General features: G+C 39.7%; 1 protein-coding gene across 1 annotated transcript in view; it reads left to right on the top strand.

Annotated features, from left to right (window-relative positions):
- BUB1B (BUB1 mitotic checkpoint serine/threonine kinase B) overlaps positions 1-19,494 on the top strand; it is a 100,731-nt gene that overhangs the window by 38,303 nt on the left and 42,934 nt on the right. The window contains 3 exon segments of the mRNA XM_042780894.1: positions 2,305-2,519; positions 2,687-2,778; positions 16,053-16,282. Coding sequence (XP_042636828.1) covers positions 2,305-2,519; positions 2,687-2,778; positions 16,053-16,282 — 537 coding nt within the window.

The following is a 19,494-nucleotide window of genomic DNA, read 5'->3' as shown; positions in this document are numbered from 1 at the left end:
CATTGTTAGTTGAATGAGCAGTGTCTTCATAAATGGAAAAAATATGGAAGTTTTCAAAGATTTTATTTTACTTGGATCCACAGTCAACACTCATGAAAGTAGCGGTCAAGAAATCAAATAACATATTGCATTGAGCACATCTGCTGCAAAAGACCTCTAACTCAAAGCTCAGTGCTGTCAAGTTGGACCCGACTCATATTGACCCCTCCTTGGGTTTCCGAGGCGGTATCACTACTGAAGTAGATTGCCCAACCTTCCTTCCAAAGAGTGGCTGGAACCACCAGCCTTTTGGTTAGTAGTCAAATGCCTTAGGCACTGTGCTACCAGAGTTCCATAATGTATTTAAAAAGCAAGGATGTCACCTTGAGGTCTAAGTTGCTCCTGACCCAAGCCATGATCTTTTGTATGCCTCATATGCATACGAAAGCTAGATAATGAATAAGGAAGATTGAAGAAGAATTGATGCCTTTGAATTGTGATATTGGTGAATATTGAATATACCATGGACTACCAGAAGGACAAACAAATCTGTCTTGGACGTGCAGCCAGAATGCCCCTTAGAAGGGAGGGTGGTGAGACTTCATCTTATGTACTTTAGAGATGTAAGCAGGAGGGACCAGCCCCTAGAGAATGACAACATTCTTAGTAAAGTAAAAAAAAACGAATTCACTGCCATTGAGTCAGATCTGACTCATAGCGACCCCTCCTTGGGTTTCCGAGGCGGTATCACTCTGGAAGTAGATTGCCCATTTTTCCTTCTGAGGGGTGGCTGGTGGGTTTGAACCACCAGCCTTCTTGTTAGCAGTCAAATGCCTTAGGCACTGGGCCACCAGAGCTCCCTGGTAAAGTAAAGAGTTAGCAAAAAAAAAAAAAAGGATAACCTCAGTGAGATGGATTGACACTGTCTGCAGCAGTGGACTCTAATATAGCAAGGATTATGTGGATGGCGCATGTGGTAGTGATGTTTGTGTGTCAACTTGGCTGGGCCTGGTTGAGAGGCTGGGCAGCTGGTGGTAGTTATTCCCCATGATGAGACTTGGAATCAACTCCATGGTGGGATCTACCACAAGCAGCTGAGTAGCTGCCTTTGGGAAGTGGTCTGCTTCCTGTATATAAGGAGAAGCCTTGGGAATGGTCTCTAGCATATGGCATGCTTGGACCCTGTATGTAGCCATGTCATTGTTCAGCAGTCTGCCATGCTCTGCCGACCTTGGGACTTATAATGAACTTGAATTAACAGCCTGCTCTGTGTTTTGGTAACACTTTTTACTTGTCATCCTTGGGTTTGTCAGCCTCAGCAGCCAGCAGCTATCTGAGTGTAGAAACGCCTCTAGCTCCAGTGGGCTGGGAGCAGGAGGCAGAGCTGGACCCCAAGGTTGAGGGGCTTTCACCCACCCCTTTAGAGCCTGGCACTTTGAACTTGGACTTAAAGCCTCCAAATTGTAAGAATAAACTCCTGTTTGTTAAGGCCATCCCATTTGTGGTATATTCTTGTCAGAGCAGCACTAGGTAACCAGAACAGCGCAGGACCGGGCAGTTTAGTGCTGAGAATGATACTAACTTGGTTAAAAATCTCATCTTTTTTTTTTTTTCTTAAATTTTTTATTGTGATTTAGGTGCAAACCTTGAGCATTTTGGCCAAAAATTGAACTCTCGGTATACCCAAAGATGCTCAATATTCTTTTATTAACTAAATTTGTAGCAGTTAGACATACTTTTTGTCTCCTGTCCCTTTTCTTCTATTAGTTTATCTGGGAACTAAATTTATTAACCAGAATGTTGCTTGAGATCCTGGAATTGGGGCATATACAGGGTGTATATTTTAAAGGATACTTTATCCAGATCATGTGAAACAACTAGAGAACACCTCTTGTAAATGGGTTGACTTGTGTGCTATAAGTTCAGTGTGTCTCAACTGACTTCCAGCTCCACTGAAAGAAAATTTAAAACTGGAGATTGAAGATTTCAATTAGGTTGGTTTCTGATAAAACTGGACAGCGTTAGAATGTTGACCGAAGGAAGATGGAAATCTGAATGAAAAATTTTTGGAAATCTGAATGAGAAATTGGAAGGAGGGGGAGAGGAAGGAAAGGTAGTGAGAAAGTGTAAGTAATAAACACAGAAAGGGTAAAACGTTTGCTGATTGATCCATTAATATATTTTTAAAAATTGTCTCTTAAATTGTCTTTGATTCTATAGTAGTAGAATTGGTCACCTTGATGTAGGAAAGAATAGATATAACTTATCTGGTATCTAAATTGATAATTAAAGGTTTTATATGAAGTTTAAATTTCTCTCTCCTAGCTTCAAACCAGAACAGAGGACTCCAAAATCCAATTCCTCAACAGATGCTAAGTAATTCTAGAATTACTGTTTTTGATGAAAATGTTGATGTGGCTTCTAGAACAGAGTTGTCTAAGCCTACAGTCCAGCCATGGGTAGCACCCCCTGTGCCCAGAGCGAAAGAGAATGAGCTGCAAGCAGGCCCTTGGAACACGGGCAGGCCCTTGGAATCCAGGGTAAGGAACCTTATTAGATCCAGTGTGCTTGTCAGCATATCCAAACTTCAGATTTAGAGGAGAGGAGTATTTTTAGCATCTTTTTGGATTCTTCTTGAATATTTAGACATGGCCTATATATTCAGAATGTAAAATTGTGGTAATTGTAGTTTTCTTCTTTATCACAGCCTCGTGGCAATACAGCTTCTGTGGCAGCTGTACCCTCTATGCTTCCCAGTTTTACTCCATATGTGGAAGAGACTGTACAACAGCCAGTTATGTGAGTTTCATTCCCAAATAGTTTGAAGTAGAAATTATTAAGAGTGAGCAGAAGTGCCTGCCCCAGCTCCCAAAAGCATTTTGGAAACCAAAGTTTTATGTTTTCTTTATGTCTGTTTTCCTTTAAGTATTTTAGGGCTAAAAGACCATATGGTAATATTATTAAGGAATAAACTTTTAACTTAGGTTTTTATTTACAATGTTATGGTCAAAAGATAATCACTGTGACTTAAATGAGATGTTCTGCCTTTGTTATTGACAATAGTTAGAAGTTATGATCATTTTCTCTCTCATCCAGCTCTTTGCCTTTGGATGTCTTTTCCATCTTCTTCCTAACCCTTATATTTTGTTTATAAGAAAAAGTATGGTATGTAAGGGTTAGGTGATGAAGCCAGTCTATAGATTAAGTCTAATACATAACATTACTGAGTTCTAAAGTTGCTGTTATTGTTAGGTGTCATTAAGTTGACTCCGACTCATAGCAGCCCTGTGTACAACAGAACGAAACACTGCCCGGTCCTGCACCATCTTCATAATTCTTGCTATGTTTGAGCTCATCACTGTAGACATTGTGTCAGTCCATCTCATTGAGAGTCTTCCCCTTTTTCACTGACCCTCTACTTTACCAAGCATGATATCATTCTCCAAGGAATGATCCCTTTTGACCATATGACCATAGTAGGTGAGATGAAGTCTGGACATTCTTACTTCTAAGGAGCATTCCAGCTACATTTCTTCGAGGACAGGTTTATTTGTTTTTCTGACAATCCATGGTATTTTCAGTATTCTTTGCCAACACCACAATTCAAAGACATCAGCCCTTCAGTCTTCCTTATTTATTGTCTAGCTTTCACATGTGTATGAGGCTATTGAAAATACTATGACTTAGGTTAGGTGCACCTTAGTCTTCAAAATGACATCTTTACTTCTTAACACTTTAAAAAGGTCTTTTGTAACAGATTTTCCCAGTGCAGTGCCACATCGATTTCTTGACTGCTGCTTCCATGGCTGTTGATTATGGATCCAAGTAAAATGAAACTCCTGACAGTTCAGTCTTTTCTCCATTTATTGTGATGTTGCTTATTTGTCCATTCACTTTGACTACTCTCCATTCAAGAGCAAGTTTCAGAGTCCATTTTGGTCTTTTCTTCTTTTCCTGTCTTAATGACCTTTTGTTTTCTTCATGTATGATGTTCTTGATGTTATCTTACAACTCGTCTGGTCTTCGGGCATTAGTGTTCAGTGCATCAAAGCTATTCTTCAGATGGTGTCTAAATTCAGGTGGTATATAATCAAGATTGTATATTGGCTCACATGGACTTGTTTTAATTGTCTTCAGCTTCAACTTGCACTTGGATATGAGCAGTTGATGGTCTGTTCCACAGTCAGCTCCTGGCCTTGTTGTGACTGAAGATACTGAGTTTCTCCATTGCCTCTTTCCTCAGATGTAGTCAATTTGATTCCTGTGTATTCCATCTGGCAGGATCCATATGTATAGCCACTGTTTACGTTGTTGAAAAAAAGGTATTTGCAACAAATAAGTCATTGTTCTTACAAAATTCTATCATGTAATCTTCAGCCTTAATTCTGTCACTAAGGTTGTATTTTCCAATTACTGGTACTTCTTATTTGTTTCCAACTTTCACATTCCAATCACCAGTAATAATCAATACATCTTGATTGCATGTTTGGTCAATTTCAGACTGTAGAACTTGGTAAAAATCTTCAATTTCTTCATCTTTGGCTTTAGTGGTTGGTACGTAAATTAAAATAGTAGTCTTCCTTGTAGGCATACGGATGTTACTCTATCATTGACAGCATTGTACTTTAGGATAGATCTTGAAACTTTCTTTTTTGATGATGAATGCAACACTATTCATCTTCAATTTGTCATTCCTGGCATAGTAAACCATATGATTATCTGATTCAAAATGGCCAATACCTGTCCATTTTAGCTCATAATGCCTACGATATCAATCTTTATGTGTTTCATTTCATTTTTGACAGCTTCCAATTTTCCCACATTCATACTTTGTACATTTCACATTCCAGTTATTAATGGATGTTTGCAGCTGTTTCTTCCCAAATTGAGTCATGCCTCTTCAACAAATGAAGGTCCCAAAAGCTTTACTCCATACATGTCGTTAAGGTCGATTCTACTTTGAGGAGGCACCTCTTCTCCAGTTGCATTTTGAGTGCCTTCTAACTGAGGGGTTCATCTTCCAGCACTGTATCAGACAGTGTTTCAGGGCTATTCATAAAGTTTTCCAGTAACATATGAGACAGTGTTTCACTGCTATTCGAAGATTTTCACTGGCCAATTTTTTCACAATTGGATGGCCTCATCCTTCTTCCCAGTCTGTCTTAGTCAGGAAGCTCCACTGAAACCTGTCCATGATAGGTGATCCTTCTGGTATTTGAAACACCTGTACCATAACCTTTAGTCTCATAGCAACATGCAAGCCACCACAGTATGACAAACTGACAGAGGAGTGTTAATGAGTTTTAATGTGAGGTTGAATTCTGTGTCCCAGTGCAAGGATTTCCTCATAACTAATCTACAGCCTCACTATACATGTGTACTATATATACACTAGATAGGAGTGCAAATATAAGTAATATTTTTGAGCAAAAATTCATGTGATAAGAGCTCAACATAGGGGAGGTTATTCTTAAGTAAATCACATGAGCCTTTACAAATAGATTGCCTGAAGAAATTGATGGATACTTTTATGGATGTTCAGTTTTTCTAATGTTTCAAATTACTTTGTAGAGATGTGAATGATATAAAAATGAATGAGGTGTTGAAAATGTTGAGCTTTATTTTTATCTTTACTCCCTTCATGGGTGTCTTTGACCTCTATGTAGCATGTTTTCCCCCCATGTAAATCTTTTTTTTTCTTAATTGTGATTTGGGTAAGTTTACAGAGCAAATTCACTTTCCATACAGCAGCTCACATATACTTTGTCTCGTGACATTGATTAGTATTTCCCACAATGCAATAGTTCCCCCCCCACTTCCTCCCCATTGTTACCTCTTTCCTGTGTCCTTCCCTCCCATGCATTCCTGTACCCCAAGCTGTTTCCCTGTGCATATGCAGCCCTTCTGTTCGCCAGTGATTGATCTCTCCAAGGAGTGCATCTACCTAATACAAATGTTCAGCTCATATGCCTGTCTTTTGTTTGGCTGGAAGTCACAGGAGTGAGTTCAATTCCAGACCTGAATGGCAGCTAGGGGCCATACTCCAAGGGGTTCCATCAGGCTATATCAGACCAGCAAACCTGGTCCCTTTTTTTTTTTTTTAAATGATTTTGAGTTTTGTTCCACATTATTCTCCCACTCTGTCCAGGATCTCCTACATAGATCTCCCTCAGAGTTGTTGTTAGTGATAGTTAGGCACTATCTAGTTCTTCTGGTCTCATAGTCCTATAGGCTGAGAACCACATGGTGTACCAGTTGCTTGGACTAATTGTTTCCATGAATCTTTGGTTTTCTTCATATTTCTTTGCTCTGGACAAGGAGAGACTCATCATTGCATCTAAATGGCCACTCGCAAGCTTTTAAGATCCTAGTCGCTACTCGCCAAAGTAGGATGTAGAACAAGTGTTTTGTGTAGTGTGTTATGCCAATTGAGCTTGATGTCCCCTGTGACTATGGTCCTGAGCCCACAAGTCCAACTACTCACTCCTTCTGGGTAGCTGGCTGTGGCCAAGAAGTGGCTATAACCTTGTCCCTTGTCAGCTCTACTATATACCTGGGAATTCTTATAGAACATACTAGTACACTTACAGAAACATTGTCTACCAACACTATATATGGTCTTGGGCACACTCCCACTTGCACAGACATACCTAATAGTTCAGCCTGTCCACCCATCTATCCACTCATATATCCATGTGCAAAAACGACAAGGAGGCCACATGTTCTGACCTTCTCTAATCCCACAAGGGGAAGACAGGATTACCAGCAGTAACCCAAGGCCTATTCCTGCCAGGCCAGACATGTTGCCTTCCTCCAGCCCTTTCTTCAACCGTTCCTCCCAGAGCACCCACCACCTCTCTCCTGGGTTCGTAATTCGCTGCAGTGGCCACACAGAACTCACAGATTACAAGGTTTATTAGGGAAGCACCAAGCTACAACTCAAGTTCAAGAAAAATGCTCAGTCTCTCTCCCAGCCCACCGTCCCTTGGCCAGGAGTCTCTCACAGTCTCTTTCCCAGCAGTGCTGGTCCCTCGGTGTCTCACTCAGCGATGCGTGTCTCTTGCATCTCTTTCCCAGCAACGCCTGTCTCTTTCAGGGGCGCGTGTCTCTTTCGGCATCACATCTTCCTCAACCAGCAGTCAGAGAGAGAGTTCTGCCTCTAGGAGGCCTCCTTTTGAGCCCGGCAGGGTGGTCAAACTAGCCAATCATAGCATCAGAACTCTAAGCACCTGAGAGAGAGTGGGCACCTCCCAGAACATTGTATTGTGCCATGCCCAACAGAAATACTCCACTTGGATAACATTTACAATCAGCTCCTCAGTTGCTCATTCCACCACTGAGTTTACAATGACTTATGGGTAGAAAAGCCATACTAAGTAATTTACTACACTGCACCATGTTTGTAGCATTTTTCTTTAGGATGTGTTTTTCTTAATGATATGTACAAACTCTTCATAGATTAATTATCTAAAATCTATAATATGAGTTGTAAAGTATTTTCCCCAGTTGTCTTTTGACTTTGTGTAGCAATAGCCATTATAAATATATTTTTAATTCTTTTTTTTTAAGAGCTTATTTTACATTCAACGTCATGTGTACATTTAGTTTCATTCCCCATTCACCATGTCCAGCCTTAACCCAGTCTCCTCCCCTCCCTACCCTGCAACCCTCCTCCTTTGCCCCTCATAATTATGCACTCCTGTTTGTCCTGCATTTCCTTAGTTTGAATGTTGGTCCTCAGGTGTCCCATGGTCTGTCTATTGCTCTAAGGGATGTATTACCATTGAGTGTGTGGGTGTGGCATCCTGGGTTGAGTGGTCTGTGTGTACATCTTGTTAACTATTGGGCTGAGAGCCCACCCTTGGGGGTGAGTTTTATTCCAAGCGCTGAATATATTTCAGGGCCATAGTATTGGGAGTCCCACCAGATTTCATCTGACCAGTAATTCTGGTCATTATTGAGTTTTTGGATTTTGTTCCACGTTTTCCCTCCCACTCTATCCAGGATCTCCAGATTTGATCCTTTCCTGAGTTGTTGGCATTATATTTTCAATTCTTGTGTAGTCAGATTTAACTACCTTTTTTGTGGTTTATGTGTCCCCATCATTCTTTGCTGGATTTACTGCAGCCTCACTAATCTCACTGCCTCCAATCTTACCTGGCTCCATCCATTCTCTGTGCTGTTGACATTTCTACAATGCAGATCTGATTATGTCATTTATCTGATCAGGATCTTTTGCTAGCTCTCCATCAACTTGGGGATAAAACTCAAATTTCTTAGGAATAATTATAAGACCCTTCATGATTTGGCCTCTGCTAATGTCTTCACTCTTCTCCCTATATGTAGTCACACTGGACTGTTTGCAGGTTCCTGAAATTGCCTGAAATAATCTCCCAGCTCTTCCTCTCCTGGCTACTTCTTATTAATTCTTGAAGGTTCTACTCAGATGTTCTCCTTCCCAAGAAACCTTTTGTGAAGCACTTCCTGTCATTCGTCAGCTCTCCACACCATGCTCCATCCATTCTGTCGTAGCTATACTTCTTGTGTGCTCTGTATCACTGTGTTTACCTCCTGTCATAGCTCTGCTTGTTCCCTCAGTTTCTTCCTACACAGGCACTGTGTCTTCCAACTCTGTAACTCCAGTCCCTAGCATAGACTAGGCATTAAGTAAATGTTTATTGAATGATTACTTGATGGAGTTACAAAATTAAGTACTTTTGGAAATATATTTTGTGTAGTTAAGTTCTAGAAGTAATTTAAATATATGAATTATTTGGATAACCAGAAGTATATCTGTATTATTTACCTTAACTTTATGTTGTTTCTTCTTCAGTCTTAAACTGATGTTTTCCTTTTAATAAACTTTTCATTTTGGATTAATTTTAGATTTATAGAAAAGTTGCAAAGATAAAACAGAGTTCCTGTATACCCTTCATCCAGGTTCCCTTAAAGTTAACAGTTTACATAACCATGGTATTACTGTATTTGTCAGCACTAAGAAATAAGCATTGGTACTGAAGTGCAGACTTTATTTGGATTTTACTAGCTTTTCCACTAGGGTCCTTTGTCAGTTCCCTGAATCCAATCCAGGATACCAAATTGCATTTAATAAGCTGACTGTTCTTTCAGCATTTTTTTTTTTTTTTTTTTTTTAAGTATAAAATAAGGGGGGAGGGGGTAGAGGAAGAACTAATTTGTTCCAAACCATCTTCCAATTCCATTTGTCTAAGAAGTTAGCTGCTTTAAAAGTCATATAATGTCAGTTCATTTTGTATAACTGTTTCAATTTAGAAAAATGTATAAAACACTTATATAAGGAGTTGTTACCAAATAAAAAACTATTGTGTGTATTTGTTTTCTTGTGCTATTTATGAGGTACATAAAACAGATTTACATAGTAGAAAATCCTATAACCAATTTCTTGGTCCCAGCTAGTTAGTGGTAGATCCAGGTTTACCCACTACCATTGCCTTTGAGTTGATTCCCACTCACAGCAACCCCCATTGGGTTTCCAAGGCTGTAAATCATTACAGAAGTAGATTGCTTCATCTTCCTCCCATGGAGCAGCTGATGCATTTGAACCACAGACCTTCTGGTTAGCATCCAAACACCTTACCCACTATGCCACAAGATCCAAGTCTAGAGCCCAAGTTTTCTGACTGCTCATTCTTTTGAACTGTCTTTTCATCTATTATCTCTCATACATAAAGCTGCTAGTCTGATTCCCTTTTGCTTAAAATATATACTTTAAGTTGTTTTACTTACATAGTATTGAATTTATTCTTTTAAGTCTTGTGAGTAGACTGTGTTCTTTAAGTAACACACACTGAAAACCAAAATTACAAGGTATGACTACAAAATAATGAATAGGCTACCTGTGAAGATCTAATTACTTCATCTTACCTATTTAATTGACTTCTTTTTTTTTTTCTTTCTTATTTCTTCTATCTTCTTATTCCTCTATACCAGTGGTTTGAAGCTCTAGCTCTGCATTTAGCATCACTTGGGAAGACTTCTTTTTTTTTTTTTTTAAGCCTTTTTAAAACAACCTTAAACCAGTTGCCTTCAAGTCAGTTCTGAATCATGGCGTCTCTGTGTGTATCAGAGTAGAATGTTTTACAACGTGCTCCATACTTTTCAGAAGTAGATTGCCAGACCTTCTGAGGAGGCTCTGGGGGGATTCAAACCTCCAACCTTTCAGTTAGCAGCCCAGTTAACGTTTACACCACCCACAGACCCTTTTAATAGCTTTACTGACATATAATTCACCCATCTGAAGTGTGCAATTCAATTGTTTTTAGTATATTCACAGAGTCCTGCAACACTCACCACAATAAACATTACAACATTTTCATCAACCCCAAAAAGAGTCTTATACCTATTAGCAGTCACACCCCATTCCCCACCATCACCACCACCTGAAGATCTGTTGTTGTTGTTGTTATGTGCCATCAAGTCCAACTCCACTCATAGTGAACCCTCCTTGGGTTTCCAAGGCAGTATCACTATGGAAGTAGATTGCCCAACCTTCCTTCCGAGGAGTGGCTGGTCGGTTTGAACCGTCAGCCTTCTGGTTAGCGGTCAAGTGTTGTAAGCACTATGCTACCAGAGCTCCCATGCCTGAAAATCTAGGCAAACATTAATCTATTTTCTGTGTGTATAGAATTGCCTTTTCTGGGCATTTCATATAAGGGGAATCCTATAATATATATGGTCTTTTTTGCCTGGTTTATTTCACTTAGCATGTTTTCAAAGTTCGTACATAATAGAGCCTGTATCAAAACTTCATTTATCGTTATGGCTGAATAATATATTCCATTGTATGTGTAATACCACATTTTGTCCATTCATCTGTTATTACCACACTCACTGCCATCGAGTCAATTCAACTCATAGCGACCGCTCCTTGGGTTTACGAGGCAGTATCTCTACAGAAGTAGATTGTCCAATCTTCCCTCTGAGGAGTGGCTGGTGGGTGTTGAACTGCCAGCCTTCAGGTTAGCAGTCAAATGCCTTAGGCACTATGCTACTAGAGCTCCCATTCATCTGTTAATAGACACTTGATTGTTTCTACCTTTTGGTTATTGTGAGTAATACTCCAGTGAACATCAGTGTACAAGTATCTGAGTCCCTGCTTTCAGTCCTCTTAGGGATATAGCTAGGACTGGAATTCCTGGGTCTTGTTCTTTAACTTTCTGAAGAACTACCAAACATTTCCACAGTGGTCACACCATTTTACGTATCTACCAGCAATGGACAAGCATTCCAATTTCTCTACAGTGTTACTTTCTCTTTTTGTTCATGTTGGTTTTTTTTTTTAAAAAAAAAAGTCTGTTCTTTAAATTTTATTATTTAGTTTTACAAAAAGATAATTATAATTGTGTTGTTCTCATTTTCTTGCAGACCTGTGTTTGGAAATCAGTAAGGACCCTTTCAACTCTAGAATCCTTGCAATCTAAATATAGAAATATGCAACAAACTTATTTAAAATAATCTGAAATTATATTCTACACATTTATTTGTGCCATTCAGTAAACATTTACACTTGGATACAATGATAATCCAAATTAATCACCATTTCTATTTTCATGGAGCTTAAAAATATAGTGACATTCTTCAGTAATCAAATAATCATAATAGTTTTCATTTTGGAGTAAACACGGGTGTCAGATATTGAGTTACATGCTCTATATCTCATTGAACATCAAAATAAGCAATGAGGTAGACAAAAATAACCCCATGTTGTTAAAGAAGAAAGTGATTGAATTCACACAGCTGATTGGAATGGACTTCAAATATTCCTAATTCCAAAACCCATGTTCTTTTCATTACACCCTGTTGTCGCTATCGAAGTAATTTACTTTCTTTTTATTTATTTATTTTGTATTATTATTGTGATTTGGCTGAAGATTTACAGAGCAAATTCACTTTCCATACAGCAGTTTACATATACTTTGTCTCATGACATTGACCATAGTTTACCACAATGCAACAGCTTCCCTCCCACTTCCTCCCCATAGTTACCTCTTTTCAATGTCCATCCCTCCATGGACTCCTGTCCCCTAAGCTGTCTCCCTATGCATAGAGAGCCCTTCTTTCTCAATGATTGTTCTCTCCAAGGAGTGTATCTACCTCAGGTAAATGTTCAACTCATATGCCTATCTTTTGTTTGGCTGGAAACCACGGTGTGGGTTCAATTCCAGACCTGAAGGGCAGCTAGGGGCCATAGTCTCAGTGGTTCCACCAGGCTCTATCGGACCAGCAAACCTGGTCCCCCCCCTTTTTTTTTCTTCAAATGATTTTGAGTTTTGTTCCACATTGTTCTTCCTCTCTATCAAGGATCTGCTACATAGATCCTCTTCCAAGTGGATGTCAGTGGTAGCCGGGCACCATCTAGTTCTTCTGGTCTTATAGTCGCATAGGCTGCAGATTGGATGGTGTAACAGTCGCCAAGACTAATTGTTTCCATGGATTTTGGTTTTCTTCATTCTTCTTTGCTCTGGATGAGGAGAGACCCATCGTTGCATCTAGATGGCAGCTTGCTAGCTTATAAGATCCCTGTAGCTACTCGCCAAAGTAGGAGGTGGAACAATGTTTTGTATAATATGTTATACAATTGAGCTTGATGTCCCCTGCGACTGTGGTCCCAAGCCCGCAGGTTCAACTACTTGGTCCCTCTGGGTAGCTGGCTCGTGTTGGTTTTTGTTTTTGTTTTTTGATACTAGCCATCCTAGTGGGTGTTAAGTGGTATCTGATGATGGTTTTGATGTATTTCCCTAGTGATTAATCTTTTAGTCATCTTTTTTCATGTACTTATTGGCCATTTGTATATTATCTTTAGAGAAATGTCTGGGCAGATCTTATGCCTATTTTTTAATTCGAGTTCCAATATTTGAGAACATCTTCCCTATCCTGAGTAAGGTCCCTTTTGCTGCTTTCTTTTCAGGCACAAGCTACCATACTCATACTTCCTCCTCAGCTGAGAACTTTGAGCTTCTCATCATTAGTTCCCTAGTGCTATATTCCTCACTCTGATTGTTGGGTGCTAAACTGTGGAAAGAGGCTGTATTGCAAAGGTTAATTTTCTTTCATAGATTGGGTTTGATTAAGATAACTAAACTCAACTTACTGCTATCCAGTCTAATCCAACTCATAGCGACCCCTCCTTGGGTTTCCAAGGTGGTATCTCTATGGAAGTAGATTGCCCAGTCTTCCTTTCAAGGAGTGGCTGATGGGTTTGAACCGCACTGTGCCACCACAGCTCCCTTGATTAAAATACGGTACTAAAATTTATTTTTACCTGTAAGGAGTATAAGCTACTCCTAAGGACCCTAATTTATCTGACTGATTTCCTTCTCATTATACCAGAATAGTACTCAGAAAACAATGACCCTTATAAGTTATATAGTTATATATTTAATGTATTTTATTGAAATATAATTTATGTACAGTGAAAGACACAAAACTAAAGTGACATGGGTCAATGCTTTTTTTTTTTGCACTATTCCCTCCCCACCCCTCCCATCCCTGGCAACCAAAAAAGTTTCCCTCCATATATAAACCTTTCCTTGACCCTCCACAGCAACAAACTAATACTATATTTGTCCTTCTGTGATTGACTTATGTAACTCAGCATAATGTCTTCCAAGTGCATCCATATTATGCGGTGTTTTGCACACTCTACATTATTCTTTAGTGCTGCCTAGCATTCCAGTATGTGTATGTACCATGGTTTGGTCATTCACTCTTCTGCTATAAATCTTAGAGATGAGTCCTTGCCAAATATGTAATTACTGACAAGTATGAATTTGTTGCTGTCATTTTTGTTATGTGCTTTTTCATGGTGTTGATTTCTTTGTTCCATATAATTTTGTAGGCTGAGCTCATTTTGTTTGTGAATTGTGTTATCACTTCCTTCATTGCTATTATTTTAGTATTTGCTGAATATTTATGCTGGTCCTCTTTTTTGATGTGAAGGTTTATCATTTTTGTTTGAGGTTACCCTGTGATTTATAGTTTTCTTGCCAAGTTTAGAACAGTCTGTTCTATCTTGTAGTTGTCTTGACTTCCCTACCATCTAGAAGTTCTGTAATGACACAGTTTTTCCCCTCTTTTTGGTTTGTAGTTATCTTCATTTGTCGATTGATATCTCTGGTTCCCTGTTTTCAGTCTTGTAGGCTTCTTTACTTTGGATACTTCCATAGCAGGGTTGGTTTCTGGGTTATATCATCATATGTGTTAATGGTCAGTTGTTGTTGGCTGTTGTGGCTTCTCTGTCCAAAGGACTCCCTTTAGGTTGATCTGGTTTTAACAAATTCCCTTAATTTCTGCTTATCTGGAAATGTCCTAATTTCACCATCATATTTGAGGAACAGTTTTGCTGGGTACATAATTCTTGGTTAGAAACTTTTCTCTTTGAGTGTTTTATATATACCATTCCATTGTTTTCTCACCTGAATGGTTTCTATTGAGTAATCCAAGGTTAGGCTTATTGTTGCCCCTTGTAGGTAACTTTTTGTTCTTCCTGTGCTGCTGTCATGATTCTTTCTTTGTCTTTGTTTTTGGTGAGTTTGATGATGATATGTCTTGGTGTTTTTCTTTTGGGGTCTATCCTGTTTGGGGTTCATTGAACTTCCTGAATGGATCTATTCTCATCTTTCATCATAGCAGGAAAATTCTCTTCCAACAAATCTTTGACAGTTTTCTCTTTGGTTTTATTTGTCTCTTCCTGTTCTGGAATTCTGGTTACACATAAGTTATTCCCTTTGATGGTATCCCACATGAATCTTAGGCTTTCTTCTTTTTGTTTTGATCTCTTTTCTGATTTATGCCTTTCCAAAGACGTGTTCAGGTATTTGCCTTCAATCTCCCTAATTCCGTCTTCCGTTGATTCAGTTCTGCTCCTTTGCCCATTCAATGTCTTATCTATTTCTGAAAATTTAGTATTAATCTTCTGGATTTCTGTGTGTAGATTTTGTATCATTTCTAATTTTTCATTTATTTTGTCATTTTGTTCTTGTATTGCCTTTCAAAATTGTTCTAGGGTTTTCTCTGTGTTTTCCATGATCTGCCTCTCAATTCGTTGAAGATAGATAAATACAATTCTTCTGAATTCCTTAGCAGGGAGTTTAGTGCTGCATGTTCCTCAGGGATATGTTTTGGGTCTGTATCCTGGTCCCTTGTTTCTCCTGCTTTATCTTGCTTCTTTGTGTGGACTGTGATGCTCTGTTGTCTCTGAGGCATTGTGACGTTTTTGTGTTTATATTTAATTGGTGATTGTATGTTGGAGTGACTTGCCCACGATTTTAGTGTTTTTTTGTAGGTTATCTATGCAAGTGGGGTACTGTGCTCCTCTAGTCACTAGTTGACAGGACTTACGCACTCACCACCTGTCTCCTTTGTTTCAGCCTCTCGTATGTCCCTGCCAACCTTGGCAAACAGAGCCTATTCATAGGTTTCTGGAATTCAAATGAGAATGCTATCACTTTAAAATCCAAAATGGTTGCCACTTGTAAAGATTCAAAATGGCTGCGCCCTCTGGACAGCGGAAAGTCAACAGCTCAGGTTGTCTCCCTCCTTGCTGTTTCCGTTCCTAGTGGTAGGCCACCCACGCACTCGTCCCTGTAGCCCTTGTGACCAAGATTGAACTTTAGGTCAATTCTCAGGTCCCAGCACCACTTGAAAATATTCAGGCTATTGATCCCATCAGAGTAGCTGACAGTCTGTAGCTCTGACCATCTCTGTACTCACTGTTTTTGTTCAGGTTTTTCCATTAGTTGGTGCCTAATCCACTTCTGCGTAGTTCCTTTCAAAGCTCAGGGCTCCAGGATTATCTTCTGTATCTGTGAATTTGTTTTTCTTTTCTTCGTTGAAGAGGGTCTGTGGCGCTTGTCTGCCTATTCCTCCATCTTACAGGAAATCTATTTTTTTAACTTCTTTTTAACCTTGTGTTTCTTTTTGAAATTGACCACATTATAGTTTTGCTACTGACATTTTCCCTGTATTTGTCAAAACATGTAAGAAACAACTTATTTTGACTGTATGGTGAACAATAATTATCTTGTTTCTTTTAGGACACCATGTAAAATTGAACCTAGTATAAACCACATTCTAAGCACCAGAAAGCCTAAAAAGGAAGAAGAAGATCCCTTACAGAGAGTTCAAAGCTATAAACAAGAGTCTGAGGAGAAGAAAGAGAAGATGATGTATTGTAAGGAGAAGATTTATGCAGGAGTGGGAGAATTCTCTTTTGAAGAAATCCGGGCTGAAGTTTTTCGGAAAAAATTAAAAGAGCAAAGGGAAGGTGTGTGTATTGATCTATATCAAGTTAGTGAAAATTGTTAGCTTAACTATGTAAGGTTGGACTGATTAAGTCTGAAGAAAATTGCTCTATTTGTACCCTTTTGTGATGTTTCTATGGCTGTTCTGTTTCTCTCAGTATTTAAGCTGAGCTCTCTTTGTGGCTTTCCATAAAATCCCTGGGGGAAAATAACAAGTCAGTGTTTAGAAGCAAAGGAGGAAAAGAAGCTATGAGCTGTAGGAACAATAGTCTCCAGTGCAACTGACAGATAGCTATGATCCTGACATGCATCTTATATGTACATGACATGCCTCCCCACTAAGTATTTTCCCTAATGATGCCTGAAATATGTTACTTAGCCTTTGATATCTGTCTGTATTTTCTTCAATGGCTTGTTTAGCTTAACTGCTCAGTCACACCTCAGTCACTTAGGTGATAATTGTTTGTACTGTTTGTTAAAGACATTATCTTCTTTCCAAATTAAGGTAGACTTTACTATAAATTGAGAAACTGGGAATTTTGGAAAGTGGGAAGCAGTTTGGATTCTGGAGCTTACAATACTTGGGGGCGAGAGAGGGAAGATAGGAGGTTTGGCATTTGGAGGTTTAAGACATTAGAAGGTAAGGGAGAGTATGGAGAACACATAAAATGGAATGGGAGAGTGTAAAAATGGAATAGTAGAAGCAACTGACCTCCACTGACTTCATGAGGGGCAGAGAGAGAATCACCATCAGCTTGCATCCAAGGCTGATTCCTATGATGTGGAGGTTGTTAAACATACCTCCACCCTCTAACCTTTTTACCGATTCTGACACCATCCGTCCCTCTTGTGATGCCTTCTGCTTCTCTGAGTTCAATAATCCATTGTAATTGGCCACCTAGAATTCACAGACAATACTCAAGATTATGGGGTTGATTAGGGAAGTAATAGATTACAATTCAGGATCACGAACAACTCAGAATACACTTCTTCAGACAGGACAGCTTCTTATCTGTGCCCACAAACAGGCCTCCCTGACCTTCGGCCTCTCGTCCCTCGGGCCTCTTGGGCCAGCTTTGCCCTGCACAAGCAAGTGCCCAAGGGCACCAGACTCTACCAGTTAGCCTCAGCCAAAAGGTCCTTAGCTTTCTCACGCTGGACCAGCTCACTGTGCATCTCCTCATGGTCTTGTGGTTGTGCTGCCTCTGCTGCCACTGTTTCTCTACTTCTGCTTCTCACTGTCTCACATCATCTCCAGTGTTACAGCTCATTCTCTCTCTCTCTGTCTCTTGGGTCTAGGAGGTTCTTGTGTAGGGATCCTAGGTCCAAATCATGCACTCCACTCCTACTTTTCTCTCTTCTTGGTAGTGAGGGCCCCTCTCCCCCCCTCTGGGATGGCTTATTTTAAGAAAGCAGGATGGTATAACTGACCAATCCCCTCATTAGGGTTCCATACATCTTACTTGCATGATCTCACCCCCACAAGGGTACCTTGTAGGTTATTTGCGTTATTAGCAAGCTCTCCAATCCCCAGCCAGGAAAGTGGGGGAAAGAGAAGTTAGAGGGGATGACAGAACAGACCAGCAGCCAGGGATCCAGGTAAGGGGAATGAACCACACCCCCACCAGCCAGGAAAGCAGGGGAAAGAGAAGCCAGATGGGAAGACAGAGCAAAGCAATAGCCAGGGATCCAGGTAAGGGAAGTGACCCAGGCCCTACTCCCACCACCCAGGAAAGCAGAGAAAAGAAGCCAGAGGGGACAACAGAGTAGGCCAGCAGCCAGGGATCCAGATAAGGGGAGGGTGGAGAGGTTTCGAACAGCTAAGCGAGACAAACTTGTCTGTCAGTTTGTTGTACTGTTGTGGCTTGTGTATTGCTGTAAGGCTTGAGGCTGTGCCACCAGTGTTTCAAATGCCAGCAGTGTTGCACACGGTGCACAGGTTTCAATGCAGCTTGCAGACTGAGACAGACTACAAAGAAGGAAGAGGCCATCCACCTCTCAAAGAATTGGCCAGGAAAAAACCTTATGAATAGCAGAGAAACACTGTCTGATACATTACTGTGCAACTTTATGAATAGCCTGGAAACATTATCCGATACAGTGCAGGAGAATGAGCCCCTTAGGTCAGAAGGCTTTCAAAATAAGACTAGGAAAGAGTTGCATCATCAAAGTAGGACCAACCTTACTGATACGGTTAAAGTAAAGCTTTCAAGACCTCCATTTGCTGACGTGGCACGACTCAAATTGAAGAGAAAGAGCTACAAACATCCAGTAATATTAGGAGCATGGAATATATGAAGTATGAATCTAGGAAAATTGGAAGTTGTCAAAAATGAAGTGGAATGCATAAAGATTGATATCCTAGGCATTAGTGAGTTGAAATGGACTGGTTTTGGCCATTTTGAATCAGATAACCATATGATCTGCTGTGCTGGAACTAACAATTTAAAGAGGAATGTTGTGGCATTCATAATCGCAAAGGCTGTTTCAAGATCTGTCCTGAAGTACAATGCTGTCAGTGATAGGATAATATCCATACGCCTACAAAGAAGACCCGTTAATATAATTATTATTCAAATTTATGCACCAACCACCAAAGCTAAAAATGAGGAAATTAAAGATTTTTTATCAACTTCTACAGTCTGAAATTGACCAAATGTGTAATCAAAATGTGTTAATTATCACTGGTGACTGGAATGCAAAAGTTGGAAAACAAAGAAGAGTCATCGGTAGTTGAAAAATTTGGCCTTGGTGACAGAAATAGCACTGGAGATTGCATGATAGAATTTTGCAAGACCAACGACTTACTCATTGGAAATACCTTTTTTCAACAACACAGACAGCAGCTATACATTTGGACTTTGCCAGATGGAGTACACAGGAATCAGATTAACTCCATCTGTGACAAGAGGCAATGGAAAAGCTCAATATCTTCAGCCAAAACAAGGCCAGGAGCTAATAGTGGAACAGACTATCAATTGCTTATATGCAAGTTCAACTTGAAGTTGAAGAAAATTAAAAATTGGTCCACGAGTGCCAAATATGACCTGGAACATATCCTTCCTGAATTTAGAGACCATCTAAAGAATAGATTTGATGCATTGAACACCAATGACTGAAAACCTAAAGAATTGTGGGATAAAATAACACGAATAAGAAATGAAATGGGTGACATCACAACAGAACCAACTGAAATAAAAAGGATAATATCAGGATACTATGAAGAACTGTATTC

Source organism: Orycteropus afer, unplaced genomic scaffold (assembly GCF_000298275.1).
Source record: "Orycteropus afer afer isolate SDZICR_OR568_19922 unplaced genomic scaffold, OryAfe1.0 scaffold00068, whole genome shotgun sequence".
NCBI lineage: Eukaryota > Metazoa > Chordata > Mammalia > Tubulidentata > Orycteropodidae > Orycteropus > Orycteropus afer.
This window is presented reverse-complemented; position numbering and strand designations above follow the sequence as displayed.